This window comes from Myotis lucifugus, unplaced genomic scaffold (genome assembly GCF_000147115.1).
Source record: "Myotis lucifugus unplaced genomic scaffold, Myoluc2.0 scaffold_66, whole genome shotgun sequence".
In the NCBI taxonomy this organism is placed as follows: Eukaryota; Metazoa; Chordata; class Mammalia; order Chiroptera; family Vespertilionidae; genus Myotis; species Myotis lucifugus.
In genome coordinates this window covers 34,542-47,640 of record NW_005871114.1, presented here as the reverse complement: position 1 = coordinate 47,640, position 13,099 = coordinate 34,542, and the positions used below count along the sequence as shown (strand labels likewise).

Sequence of the window (13,099 nt, the reverse complement as noted above, 5' to 3'; positions counted from 1 at the left end):
GGTCCCTACCCATGCATGAATTTTGTGCACCGGGCCTTTAGTTTGTAATATAAAAACCCTAAACATATGACACAATAACATGTACTTTTTATGAAGCATTAAATAGTAAAACATAGCATTGACTCTCATAGTAATCACCATAATTTCAAAGTATGATGAGTGACATAAGAAACTGGTAAGCTTGGTTGCTTCTGGTTGATATTTGCAACAATCTAATGTGATACGAACATGCGACTTCAGTTGGTGATGAAGTCACAGGTCCTGCTAACAGTATGTGGTTTGTGCCCTATAGGCATACCTTAAAAAATGCTACATTTCAGTTCAAACTTACTGAACATAAAGATGTAATTATTTTTTGATCCAAGTTCACGGACTCCTTGAAATATAGCCACAGAGCCCTGGTCTACAGCCAATTAGGAGAGGAATAGCTCCTATTTCATTTAGAGCTGCTGCCCGACTGCCGATCCCGACCACTCTTCTTCTCGCCCTTCTTTCCTTCACTCAGCACACTTGTCCTTCCTCTTCAGCCTGTACTGCTCTCCCCAAACAGCGCTCCTCTCTCAGAATACGACCCTACTCACTGCTTCCCCTGTAACTATTTCTACCAGTTGCTCAGGGACCCCCAGCCCTTGCCCTACAATGTCACCTCTGTTCCCCCTATGTTGTGTCCTATGGAATTCCCTAGTCTTGTGCAGATCGGTTCTTATTTAAATTAAATGTATTCCCTTAATTATAGCTCCTTTCTGTGAAAGAAACTTGATCTGCTCATAAACATCACACCCAGGCTGCCCTGTCAACTGGCAGCTTTGCTTCTGTCTAATCCTGCAACTCAACAGGCACAGTAGCGGGGGTGGGGCTGGCTACCTTCTTGACCTTCAGGGCCACTCTGAAACCCCATGGCCACTCTGAAATCCCTGAGCCACCTATGTCTTCATCTAGTTTTACCATCTGATATTTGCCTGCCTTCTTCTCTTACATTATTCCTTTGTATATCTAATCCCTTCCAGCATCCCTAGAATCTTCCCTATCATACGGATGATTATTCGCATTTCTCCATTCACTGTTCTTCAACCTTCCTCATAGAGACTATTCTACACCAACTACAAGCCAGCAAAGCTACACCTCTATTTCCAGAGTCGTTCAAACTGTGAGTCACAACCCATAAGTGGATCATGAAATTGACTTCACAGGTAATGATCAGTACTCATTTGGGAAAATAGAAAAGAAAATATCAGATAACATTGGACATAGTAAAAGTAAGCACAGGCATACACACACATACTAGTACACATATCCTGGGGCCTTATGTTAAATATTTCTTTCTGTGGGACATATTTAAAATACTTTAAAAGCCAGTCCCTTTATATATTAATATATACACAGTCTCCTGATACTCTCTTCTTTCTCAACCTCCTCATCTTCTAACTCATCCAAGCCCTGAACACCTATCATTCTTTCCTTTCCCGCTAGATGCTGCCCTGGTTGTACTGGAATCCTTCTCCAATCAGGATTAGCAAATGAATTTGGTGCTGCTTTCTCCAGCACCCTAGATTACCTTGATTTTTGCTGAGTTACCCCTCTTTCCTAGTCATTAAGACTGCTTGGAAGGTACAGTGTTGAGAGGGAAAAAGACTTAGTGTAAGGTAGTTTGAATTGTATGCCGCCACTGGTATAATTTTTAAAAATAGGGATGGTGAACCAAGGTAGAAAAATATATATGTAATTGCTGATATATGATAAACTATCTCTGGAAGGAGATATAAGACAACTAGTAACACTGGTTGCTTCGGTTTGAAAAGAGCTGGGTACTGGGGGATGGGTAGGATACTTTTCATTAGTTCTTTGTACCTTTCTGACTGTGTGCCATGTGAATGTAATCAACATAAAAATTTGCATATGCAATTCATGTCAATCTGTCATTTGCTAGTGGCTCAACAAAGTTTTAATTTCCCTTTCGCTGACTTCTCAGAACTGTCCCTTGTCTGATGTTCCAAATCTAATCCTTTACAAATTCCCCAGTGAATGTACTGCCTGGCCTTCTGGTTGACCAAGACTGAAGCCCCCAGCATAGTGCTCTCATATAGTCTCGCTCCACCTCATGCACATGGCCACTGCAGGCTGTCCCTCACCTGTAAAGCTAACACTCCTCCCAAGGTCCTGAACTATTCCGTTCCGAGGTCCTCTCCTGCACTATCCTCTGTGTACCTTCAGCACATCACACTCTGCTACCCAATTCCTGCTAGTCTTGGGAAAAGAAGTGGAAGGGAAGAAGGAAAAATAAACACAGTTGATATCTTATAGGAGTGAGATTATGGATATTTTGTTTTAATTTCCTGTTTCATTGTTGTCATATTATACAAGTAGTAAAATAAATTAGGAGAAAAATACATTCTGATATTTTCTATTTTATTAGTGCAACCCACTAAATTGACCTCATGATCCACTATCAGGTTGCAACCGTCAGTCTAAAAAAATATCCTAGTCAGTAATAGCTAAAATTTATTCTATTGCTAAGATCCTATATCACCTCAAAGTAGGCTGCAGATAAAAGGAGAAGCTGAGGGCCAAACAACCTCTGAACTAAGTAATTAAAACTTCGTTTCTTAGCAAGGCCCTTCTCCTCCTGCCTTCTACCCATGAAGTTAAAAAAAAAAAAAAAAGTTGCTTCTTGAGCTCATACCTACAGCATCGCTGATTTCCAGATCGGCCAATAATTGTTTTGAGACCTTTATCACCATCTGCATGTTTCCAAAAAGTCCCTCAAAATCAATGTTTGGTATCTGAGAAAGGGAAACAAACATAAAGATTCACAAAAAATGAAATTAATAGCATATCATTCACATTAGAAACACCTCTTCAAGTATGATACAAAAATTGTTCAAGGTCAGCCTGGCCAGTGTGGCTCAATGGTTGAGTGTCAACCCATGAATCAAAAGGTCACTGGTTTGATTCCCGGTCAGGGCACATGTCAGGGTTTTGAGCTCTATCCCAATGGGGGGGAGGGGCGCAGGGGAGAGAAGGGGGGTGTGCAGGAGGCAGCCGATCAATGTTTCTCTCTCATTGATATTTCTATCTCCCTCTCCCTCTCCCTTCCTCTCTCTCTCTCAAATCAATAAAAACATACTTTTAAAAAACTGTTGAAGGTCATTTTCACTCACTCTCACAAAGTTTCCAGAACAGAAACATCCAACATTAGCTTTAGTGTTACCCTTAGTCCTTGATTCAACTGTTCTCCCCATCTTCCTCCCCCACTACCATAGTAAAATGACTGTGGAAACAATTTGGTCTATAATTATACTGGGATTCACATTCCCACCTGGTACCCAAAGCCTGATGGCACTGCCTACTTCCTATAGAACAGTGGTTCTCAACCATCTGGCCCTTTAAATACAGTACCTCATGTTGTGGTGACCCCCAACCATAAAGTTATTTTCGTTGCTACTTCATAACTGTAATGTTGCTACTGTTATGAATCGTAATGTAAATATCTGATATGCAGGATGGTCTTAGGTGACCCCTGTGAAAGGGCGTTCGACTGCCAAAGGGGTCGCGACCCACAGGTTGAGAACCACTGCTATAGAAGTTCTTGGAGGTGACTGCTCCAGGAAGACAAATTCAAACCCAGACCAGCCCTAACCGGTTTGGCTCAGCGGATAGAGCGTCGGCCTGTGGACTCAGGAGTCCCAGGTTCGATTCCGGTCAAGGGCATGTACCTTGGTTGTGGGCACATCCCCAGTGGGAAGTGTGCAGAAGGCAGCTGATCGATGTTTCTCTCTCATCGATGTTTCTAACTCTCTATCCCTCTCTCTTTCTCTCTGTAAAAACTCAATAAAATATAAGAAAAATAAATAAATAAAATAAAATAAAATAAATCTAATTTTAAAAAACAAACAAAAAAAAAACCCCAGTCCAGGTGGTCAAGTAACAAGGACTATAAATCCCCAGAAACTGTGTACCTCTTTTTCTGTATCCAGCATCTAGAAAAGTACCTAATATAATATGCACATGACAGTTAGAGAGTTTCCTGAATAAACCTTGTACAGTCAAATCAGGTGCTAGAGCCAGGAACCCAATCACCTCCAGACTTCATTATGTTCTTATACAACCTTTCCAGGAAAGTGACAATCCAGACTCCCTGGTACTGTTTCCAGGAGCCAAATAAACAGAAATGTCCTGGGTGTTATTGCAGTAAGTCCGATTAGTTAACAGTGGACTTGAAAAGTGACAGGATACTGATGGCTTAAGTTGACCCATGTATGTTGGGACCCTTGAATTAAGAGTAGCAGCCACAGCCTTTACTTCCAACCCAATAAATCTCTGTGGTGAAAGCTCCCATATTCTGATACTTGAAGCTTGGAGAACCCTATTCAAGGTAAAGCTACCTTGCTCCCACAGTTCCCACCTGTGCCTGCTGCAGGGGTACCATGATCCGCTCAATACACATTTCCAGATCCCGAACGTAGTCTCGTTCCGTCTGATGAAGTTCTTCTACCACCTTGGCTCTCTTCTCCAGCATCCTCTGCTCTGGGTTTTCAGTGGACACAGACCCAGAAGCGGCCACTGGAGATGAAGACTGGGAGGAGAGGAGCGTCATTTCTAGAAGGGAAAAGAGAACTGGTCAGCATCTCTCTGTGTGCTAAAGCAGGACTCTTCAACAACTTCGTTAGAAATGAACACAGTCCTTGAGAATCAAAGGCCTCACAGTTGTCAACAATCAGGACATCTGGTCCCACACGTCAGTTCTGGTCATGAACAGATGAAGAGCTGAGGAGGCCATTCCTGCAGAGAGAACTTCTCCCATCTGTGTGATACCATTTTTAGAATCTGTCCTAAAAAAAAGAGTAACTGGCGCATTTTATGAGGACAAATCAGTGTCCACAACTTCCTTGGCAAAGAGGTTGAAAGAGCTGCTGTTCACATGAAGAACTGCTTTCATTTAATTAGGTATAAAATCCACCCCATGATCCCAGCAGCAGAAGTACCCAGCTGGAGGTTAAAAACATTGATATGCACATTAAAAACAATGTTATGGGGAACATAATAATGCCAAATAAGGGCAAGACAAGAATTAGGCAGAAATGATTTGTCTGAGATCAGGGTGACTGTAGGACCCACTATATTCCAGTCATGTGATGATGGATTAACATTAACATATGATGAAATATGCAAAAATTATTTAGATTCTCCTTATCAAAATATTCTCACAAGCAGGTTTTGTTACTTCAAGTGTCCTAGAAGATACAAATGTACTGTAAACATGAAGTTCTTTAATGGTATTTTTAATTAAATGAATCTTTTTTTTTTATACTGATCAGACACAGTGGAAGGAAGGGAGAAAGAGAAACATCAGATTGTTGTTCCATTTATGTATGCACTGATTGCTTCTCATGTGCCCTGACTGGGAATCGAACCCACAACCTTGGCTCATCAGGACGATCTCTAACCGATCGAGCTACTCGGCTAGGGCTTAAATGAATCTTTATAGACCCACACTGCATGATCTAAAAATGAAAACAAATATGATCTTGTAGCTTTTTCATTTACCTGTTACTTAGATACGCATGATGAGAATTATTTATATGAGAGGACATTTGTTCATTAAAATGAACATTAAATACTAAAATAAACAATTTAAAAATTTCCACAGTGAAGCAATCTCTGCTGTGTATTTCAAATTCCTTTAGATCAACTTAAAACAACTACAGATGTGGTAAGTAAATATATTAGTCTCAGTATAATTACAAAAAAATTTTTTCCCAGCCTTAAGTTACAAAATACAAGTGTTTAAACTACTTATGAAAACTAGGCTTTCACAACAGATTTTAGTCTCCAAAATTCTTCCCCACTGCCTCTTCTCTAAGAATTTAGAAATTCCTATGTTGAAAAAGTGCAGCCCAGATTCTGGTTTCTAAAAACCATTCTCCATTCAAAGGAATCAGAGTTCTATGGAGAAATGGCTAAGCCCAGGGTTGGGGCAGGGAAGGTATAAATGAGCCTGAAACATCTGATGGTAGAAAGTAAGGAAGTGCTCAGGAAAACAAGGGGTGCATGTCCAAAGGGGCTCCCACTGGCCAAACTGGTACAATTTGAGTATCAAAATAAATAGACACAGCACTGGATTAAAATCCATTGAATAAAATAAGAATCTATGAGTTCATATTGACAGTATGTAAATACATAAATGAGAGAGAAACCCAATGAGAAAGCTCTATGATAGAAAAAAATAATGGTAGGGTTTGAAGATGCTCAGGGTATTTGCATAGTTTCGAATAAGTTATTAAAAATTACTTAGTAATTACAAAAATGAAAAATAGTGACTATATGGTGGAGAAATGAATAATAAAATCAAAATTCAAATCACTACTAAGGGACAAATAGACATCATATATTTGTATATGTCATATCTGGAAACAACACTATGTCCCTGATGAAGCATCCCAGTTAAAAATGCATAATCTGAAAGGAACCTTGAGAAAACATCAGACAAACCCAAATTGAGGATTTGTATTCTTCTAAATGTCACATGAGGAAAGACAAAGAAGGCCTGAGGGATCGTTCACAATCAAGATAACTAAAGAGATGACAAACAGATGTAATGTGTGATTCTGAACTGGATCCTGCCTTGGGTGGGGGGAAATTGCTACAAAGGACATTATAGGTCAATTGTTGAAATTGTAATATAAACTATAGATTACAGTTTATTAAATCAATTCAAAAATGTCCTGAAATGGCAAATCTATGTGGTCACGTATGAGAATATCCATGTTCACACAAAATAAACACTGAAGCTATTAGTAAGGGACATGATATACTGGTATGCAACCTACTCTCAAATAGTTCAGTGAAAAAAACGTGTGTGTGTGTGTGTGTGTGTGTCCACACATGGAGAGAAAATGAAAACAAAAACATGGCAAAATGTTAAACACTGGTGGATTTGAATAAAGAATATATATATTTGAATAAAGAATATACAGGTTCTTTGTACTGTTCTTTGCAATTTTCTGTAAATCTGATATTATTCAAAATAAAGATTAGAAAGATAAAATACTTTTCTTGAACTTATATTTCGTAGAATGACAAAATTTAAAACATGTCTTATTTCACCAGAGTGCTAAACTATAGTTCTAAATTAATTGTAGTGCATATAAAATTTATTTTCAGCCCAGTGGTGTTGCTCAGTGGTTGAGCATTGATCTATGAATGAGAAAGTCACAGTTAAGTTTCCAGCCAGGGCAGATGCCAGGGTTGTGGGCTCAATTCCCGGGGCGGGGGGGGGGGGAGGGGGGGGGGCATGCAGGAGGCAGGTGATCAATGATTCTCTCTCATCATTGATGTTTCTATCTTTCTCTTTCCCTTCCTCTCTGAAATCAATAAAAAATATATATATTTCTAAAATTTTATTTTCAATAGGCTTGTTTTAATTTTTTTTTTTTGGCAATTTTAAAGCAATAGAATCTCAGTCCCAAATATCTATATATATAAAAGGCTAATATGCAAAGTGTCCCCTCAGGAGTTCGACCGAGAGACCGGGAGTTCGATTGCTCGCTATGACGTGCGCTGATCACCAGGGGGTGGCATGGAACGAAGGAAGGCCCTGGCTGGCAGCCAGAAGGCCCCAATTGGCCCTGATCGCTGGCCAGGCCTAGGGACCCTACCCATGCATGAATTTTGTGTACCGGGCCTCTAGTAGTTTCATAAGTGGCAAGTTGAGAAGAGAAAATCATTTTTGTTTATATAATTTTTCTGAGGTATAATGACATAAAACATTGTGTTCATTTCAGGTGTACAACATAATGATTCAGTATTTGTAAAAGAAACTCGTATTTATACAGGATTGGAAAGAAAGAACATTTATTGAATTCCTACCATGTGCCATGCGCTTTACACATTATGTTCCTGAACTCATTTAATATTCACACCAATACTCTGAAGTAGTATCAGTACTCCCATTTAATAGATAAGAAAACCTCGGCTTTGAGAAGCTGACCTACTTGTCCCAGGTTATGTAGTGAGTAAGCAGTCTGGAATTTGAATCTAAATATATTTAAATCCAAATGCTATGAACTTAATTCTGCACCATTTTGCCTCCCTAGCCTGGTACCTCAACTAGAAAAGGCCAGGAACTTATTTGCTTCAAATCTGAAAAAATCCCTGGGAACTATTATCTCCCAGAAATCAAAGTTCTACAAATCAGAGTAGTTGAAAGCATGAAACACCAGCAAGTACTCATCAGTCAGAAGCCAACAACTTACATGGAGACTCAACCAGATTTTTATTTGTATCAAAAGAAAGAAAAAGAAATGTTAACACTTCTTTTAAACTACCCCCATGTCTTTATTTGCAGGTAAATTTATAAACTCTTGTACAGCTTTTAAAAAACAAAACCAGACACACTTTAGCGTGATTAAAACCCCCTGTGGGATGTTTTTTGTTAAATTGCAGTTTCCCGGGCACCACTCATGAGATTCTGATTTAGCAAATCTGGGTGGGACCCGGGTATCTGCAATTTTAACAAAATCCTAGATGTTTCTGAAGACGCAGATGACCTGCAGGCTTCACACAGGCTAATTAATTCTTAAAGATTAAGTCAAACTAAAAATATCTGGCTTGAAAAGACTCCAAATTTAAAAGACTGTTTTCCCATTATTCCAACTATATCCTAAGAAAAAAGCTTAAAGTACAATTTTAGTATCCAGGATAACCAAGTGCGAGAGGGCAGCCCACCCTCAGCCAACTGCGGTGCAGACAGGAGGCTTTGAATCTTGCACTTCCTCACTCTTCAGCGGGGGAGGCCCTGGGAAACCCCATTTTTACCTCGGGGCCACAGTTTCCTCCTCTGTAAGGTGAGGATAATAGTACCCGCTTTGTAGGATTGTTGAGGGAACGGGACAAGGTAATAACTCAACACCAAATGAGCCCTTTTCCCACGATGGGCCAGAGAACACCAACTGCACAGGGTTAAGGTAAAACGCACCAAGTGGAAACGCTCTGTTCAGAACCATAAACTTCACTTTTCTTTAAGAACAATGAAACCTGGGGTCGAGGAAGCACCGGAGGAAGCTGTGGCCCAGCATCAGCCAATCAATAAAACGTGCAGTCCAGTGCCCCTTTCCTCCTGGGGTGGCCTTGCCGTTAAGGGCTGGGTGGACCGCACAAATTTACTTGTGGTGATAGAACAATTCGTGATGGTTTCTGTCTTTTGTTCCCCTTTCCAGCCCCCTGTGCACTCCCTCCCAGTCCCAACTCCACTCCTTCTCAAGACACCCCACCTTCTCAGGTTAGTCCTTTGTCACCAGGCTCATTCCTCAGTGTTAGGAAGGGGTTGGTTATCCCACAGCTTCCCACAGCTCTCCCAACCACCCTAGAGTTAAAGAGAAAAGCTACTCACTTCTTTCCCTGCTCTGAAAGTTGGCTCTGTCTTTGATAAAGAAAATCTTGGAATTCCCAGCCTGCTCGCAACCTGCACTTGAGCGAGAAGGAGGCTGACTATTCTACCTTCTTTTGTGTGGACTCCAGCAACCCCGGGAGGTACCTGCAGCGCCCAAAGTCTGACTCCGTGACGCGGTGGGGGTACGGGTGCATCAACGTGTCAGCAGGCAGGCAAAGAATCTTCCCAGAGCTGTGGAATGCTCCTAGAGCCCCTAAATCCCCCAAGCCTTTCCCATATTTACATATGAATTGCCCCGAGCCCCCCAGGCTATCAGAGCAGGGCCAGTTCTAAAGGATGGAGCTGGAATCCTCTGCTAACTGGACTGAGAAGCAGAAGAGGGGCCTTGCCTTTGCTCAGGCTCAGCTCCTTTCCCTTCCAGCTCTCCTTTCCGCGTGCTAAACAGTCACTATTCCCTTTCAGGAGCTGTTAACCCAAGAGTATTCTCTCTTACTTTTCCTTCCCCGGCTAAGCGTGGCTGTGTGGGGTGCTCTCTTTAAGAAAGACTTCTGAAGGCCCATCTATCTCTTAGGATGCATAGGAGGCAAAGCTGGAAAGCGGGCAGCAGCTGTCTACTCGGTCTGCACTAGGACCTCCCTGCAGCCCCTCTCCCAGGCCAGGCTTAGCCTCACTCAGCCAAGGGAACCGGACCCCCTACTTTAGGAACCTTATCCTAAAGCCATCAGAATGCAGATCTCTCCTCTGGCTGGTCCCAGGGCAGCAGGAAGAGCACAGAGTAATTCACAGGGACTCACAGCTCACACTTAGATTTTAAAAGAAACCGAGGGAAAATGTTGCAGAACAATATGCCATTTTTGGAGACAGATACAGAAAGAGAGAGAAAGAGAACGGAAAAGAAAGAAAGAAAAAAAAGAAAACCTGCAAAAACCCCCTACATATTTCTATATATATAGGGGTGGGCAAAGGTAGGTTTACAGTTGTAATACAAATAGATAATACAATAATTAATAAAAGTAATAATACAAGAATAAACTCTGTTTCACATATTCACAACTGTAAACCTCCGTTTGTCCACCCCATACATATGATAGGATATGTAAGTTTACAGAAAAAGGTCTGGAAGGAGAACACTCCAAACTCATCCGTTTGCCTCAGGGAGGGAACTGGGATTTGGGGTTGAAGGACCAATGGGGACTTGAGCTGAATCAGTACTTTCTGATCTCACAAGAATTTATTACTGCATTGCCAGTGATTTAAAACAAACTGCCCCTAATTAAGATCCATTTCTATTGGTGAAATTCTAAGCAATCCGAAAGAGGATAGCTCTTGGTGAAGAGCCTTTCCCACTGCTTCTAACACTGCACCATCAACTTGTGAGGCTTTCCTGGGGGGTGAGCCCCTGTGTTGTTGCTTCCTTCCATCCTTCCAGCTTTAAATTTTAGTTTAAAAAAAAAAATTTATATGGCACCTACCATGTACCAAGCACTGTTCGAAGCACGTTACAAATATTAGTTTATTTAATTCTCACAACAACCCTACTAATGAACCCATTTTACTGATGAGGGATGAGAGAAATTCAGTAACTGGACCAGTAAGTGGAAGACTGGGATTCGAGCCCATACTGGGCTCCCGACCAATAGCTAGCTATTCTGCCTCCAGGCAAATCATGGGAGTTGTGACCTGGACTTCTACTTGTTTGTGGGTGTGGGTGGCCACCTGGTAGCTGATGATAAAACAGGACGATTCCAAAGCACAACTTGATCTCCATAGAGCTACAGTTCTCGCACCATTAAGACTGTGAACAATTATGTATTTAAACATACATGCATGTGTTCATATGACTGTAGCTGTAAAACCCCACTCAGTGTAATGTAAATAAGCCCTTAGCATAACTGAATCTGTGTAAGTGCCATCACTGTAAATATTTAATCGTATCCCAGATAATTTATGGCAGAAATGATGTGCAATGAAGGGAAAGGCCTTTTTTGTATCATGTCCTTTGGTAGGTCTCTCTTACTTCCCCACTGAGCATGCTACTCAGGGACAGGAGAGCCCCCTTCAGGAAAGCTCAGCTCCTCCTTGGGAACCCTGAGGAACCCGGCACCCAAAGGGATCGGGCAGGAAGTAAAAACCTTTAGCACTGTCTCCACTTCTTTTTTTTTTTTTTTTTAATATATTTTATTGATTTTTTACAGAGAGGAAGGGAGAGGGATAGAGAGTTAGAAACATCGATGAGAGAGAAACATCGATCAGCCGCCTCCTGCACATCTCCTACTGGGGATGTGCCCGCAACCCAGGTACATGCCCTTGACCAGAATCGAACCTGGGACCCTTCAGTCCGCAGGCCGACGCTCTATCCACTGAGCCAAACCGGTTTCGGCCACTGTCTCCACTTCTTAAAAGAGAAAAGGTAAGCTTTCTAACTGAGGAGTCTACTTTTAGGAATTGATTCTATGTAAATAATTGGATACGTGTACAAAGATGTACATATAGGAATGTTCTTCGTTGTATTAAAAAATGTAGAAACAACCTAAACAGAAACAGCCAAAATTTCTCCCCAAAAGGTCCTGGTTAAATAAATTATGGCATATCTGTGTAATGGAATATGATAATGACCACTGAGATACAGGTTTTTATTTATTAATATGGAACACTGTGTGTTATTAATTAAAAAGCAGTTACCCACAGACAATAGGGAAGGCTTGGGGGGAGGGGAGTGGGAGAGGGCAATGGAGGGAGGGGAAGGGACATATGTAATACTTTCAACAATGAAGATTTTTTTAAAAAGCTGATTACAACGTAGTTTATGAAAGAAATGCAGTTTTATTAAAAAGGGGAAAATGCAAATATTTGAAAATGAAAAAGTCTTAAAGGTGATAGAAATTCTGATATTTTTTCTTTCACTTACTGCATTTTCCAGTTTTTCTACAGTGAATATGTAATATTGACATAACACAGAATAAAGTAAAAACAGAACATTTGCTGTAAATGACAATGCTCTACTACTAACAGCTCACAATTACCCTGTTAATCCATTTCAAATTCTGTCTTCACTTTTTAATAATCTGAGGTTTCATTCCTGAGCTAATCCCTTTAGAATGCTGAAGAGAATGAGTAATAAAATGCTGTGGAAATGACAATTTGCTAGTCTTATGAGAAAAGCCAAACACAACTGCCTGCTTAACAATCTGTCTAGCAAACCCTGAGAGGAAGCAAACTGTAAATTTGCTCCTCTGCTCCCCGAACCCACCTGCAGGAATCATAAATCCTGGTTTTCCATATTACCACATCCCTCCAGCCAGCCCACCCAGCCCCCTCGCCACCACTTCTTTTAGTCCCCACACGGCTTCCACTGGGGAAAGTTTGCTCAAGGTAAAACTTTCTGCACTGTGGTCCCTGGTGCTCCCGCCTGGCTCACAAACACTCTTCCAGGATCAGCAAACTTCAGGTCCTGAATCTCAGCAGCAACTGACAAACTTTCCCTTGGTTTCCGTTCATTATCCGCCCTGCCTCTTTTGGCAAGTAGCCTGGAGTATAATCCCTGCTGGGAGGGCCTCCACCTCGGGAAACCTACCTCAAAGCCTCTAGTTTCCCTCTTCCTCTTCCAGGCGCTAGCCAGAGAGCAAACACGAGTCACGAGTCTGCAATTTCGTACGCTGCCAGGATAGCGAGTTTAAAACTAGGATCAACTGAAACACCATTTTGGACCCT

General features: G+C 41.3%; 1 protein-coding gene across 1 annotated transcript in view; it reads right to left on the bottom strand.

Moving 5' to 3' along the window:
• The window catches only part of LOC102420333 (dynamin-binding protein-like), a 40,155-nt gene that overhangs the window by 19,922 nt on the left and 7,134 nt on the right, over positions 1 to 13,099 (bottom strand). Inside the window, 2 exon segments of the mRNA XM_023754839.1 lie at positions 2,681 to 2,780; positions 4,403 to 4,596. Of these exon segments, the coding sequence (XP_023610607.1) occupies positions 2,681 to 2,780; positions 4,403 to 4,596 (294 nt within the window).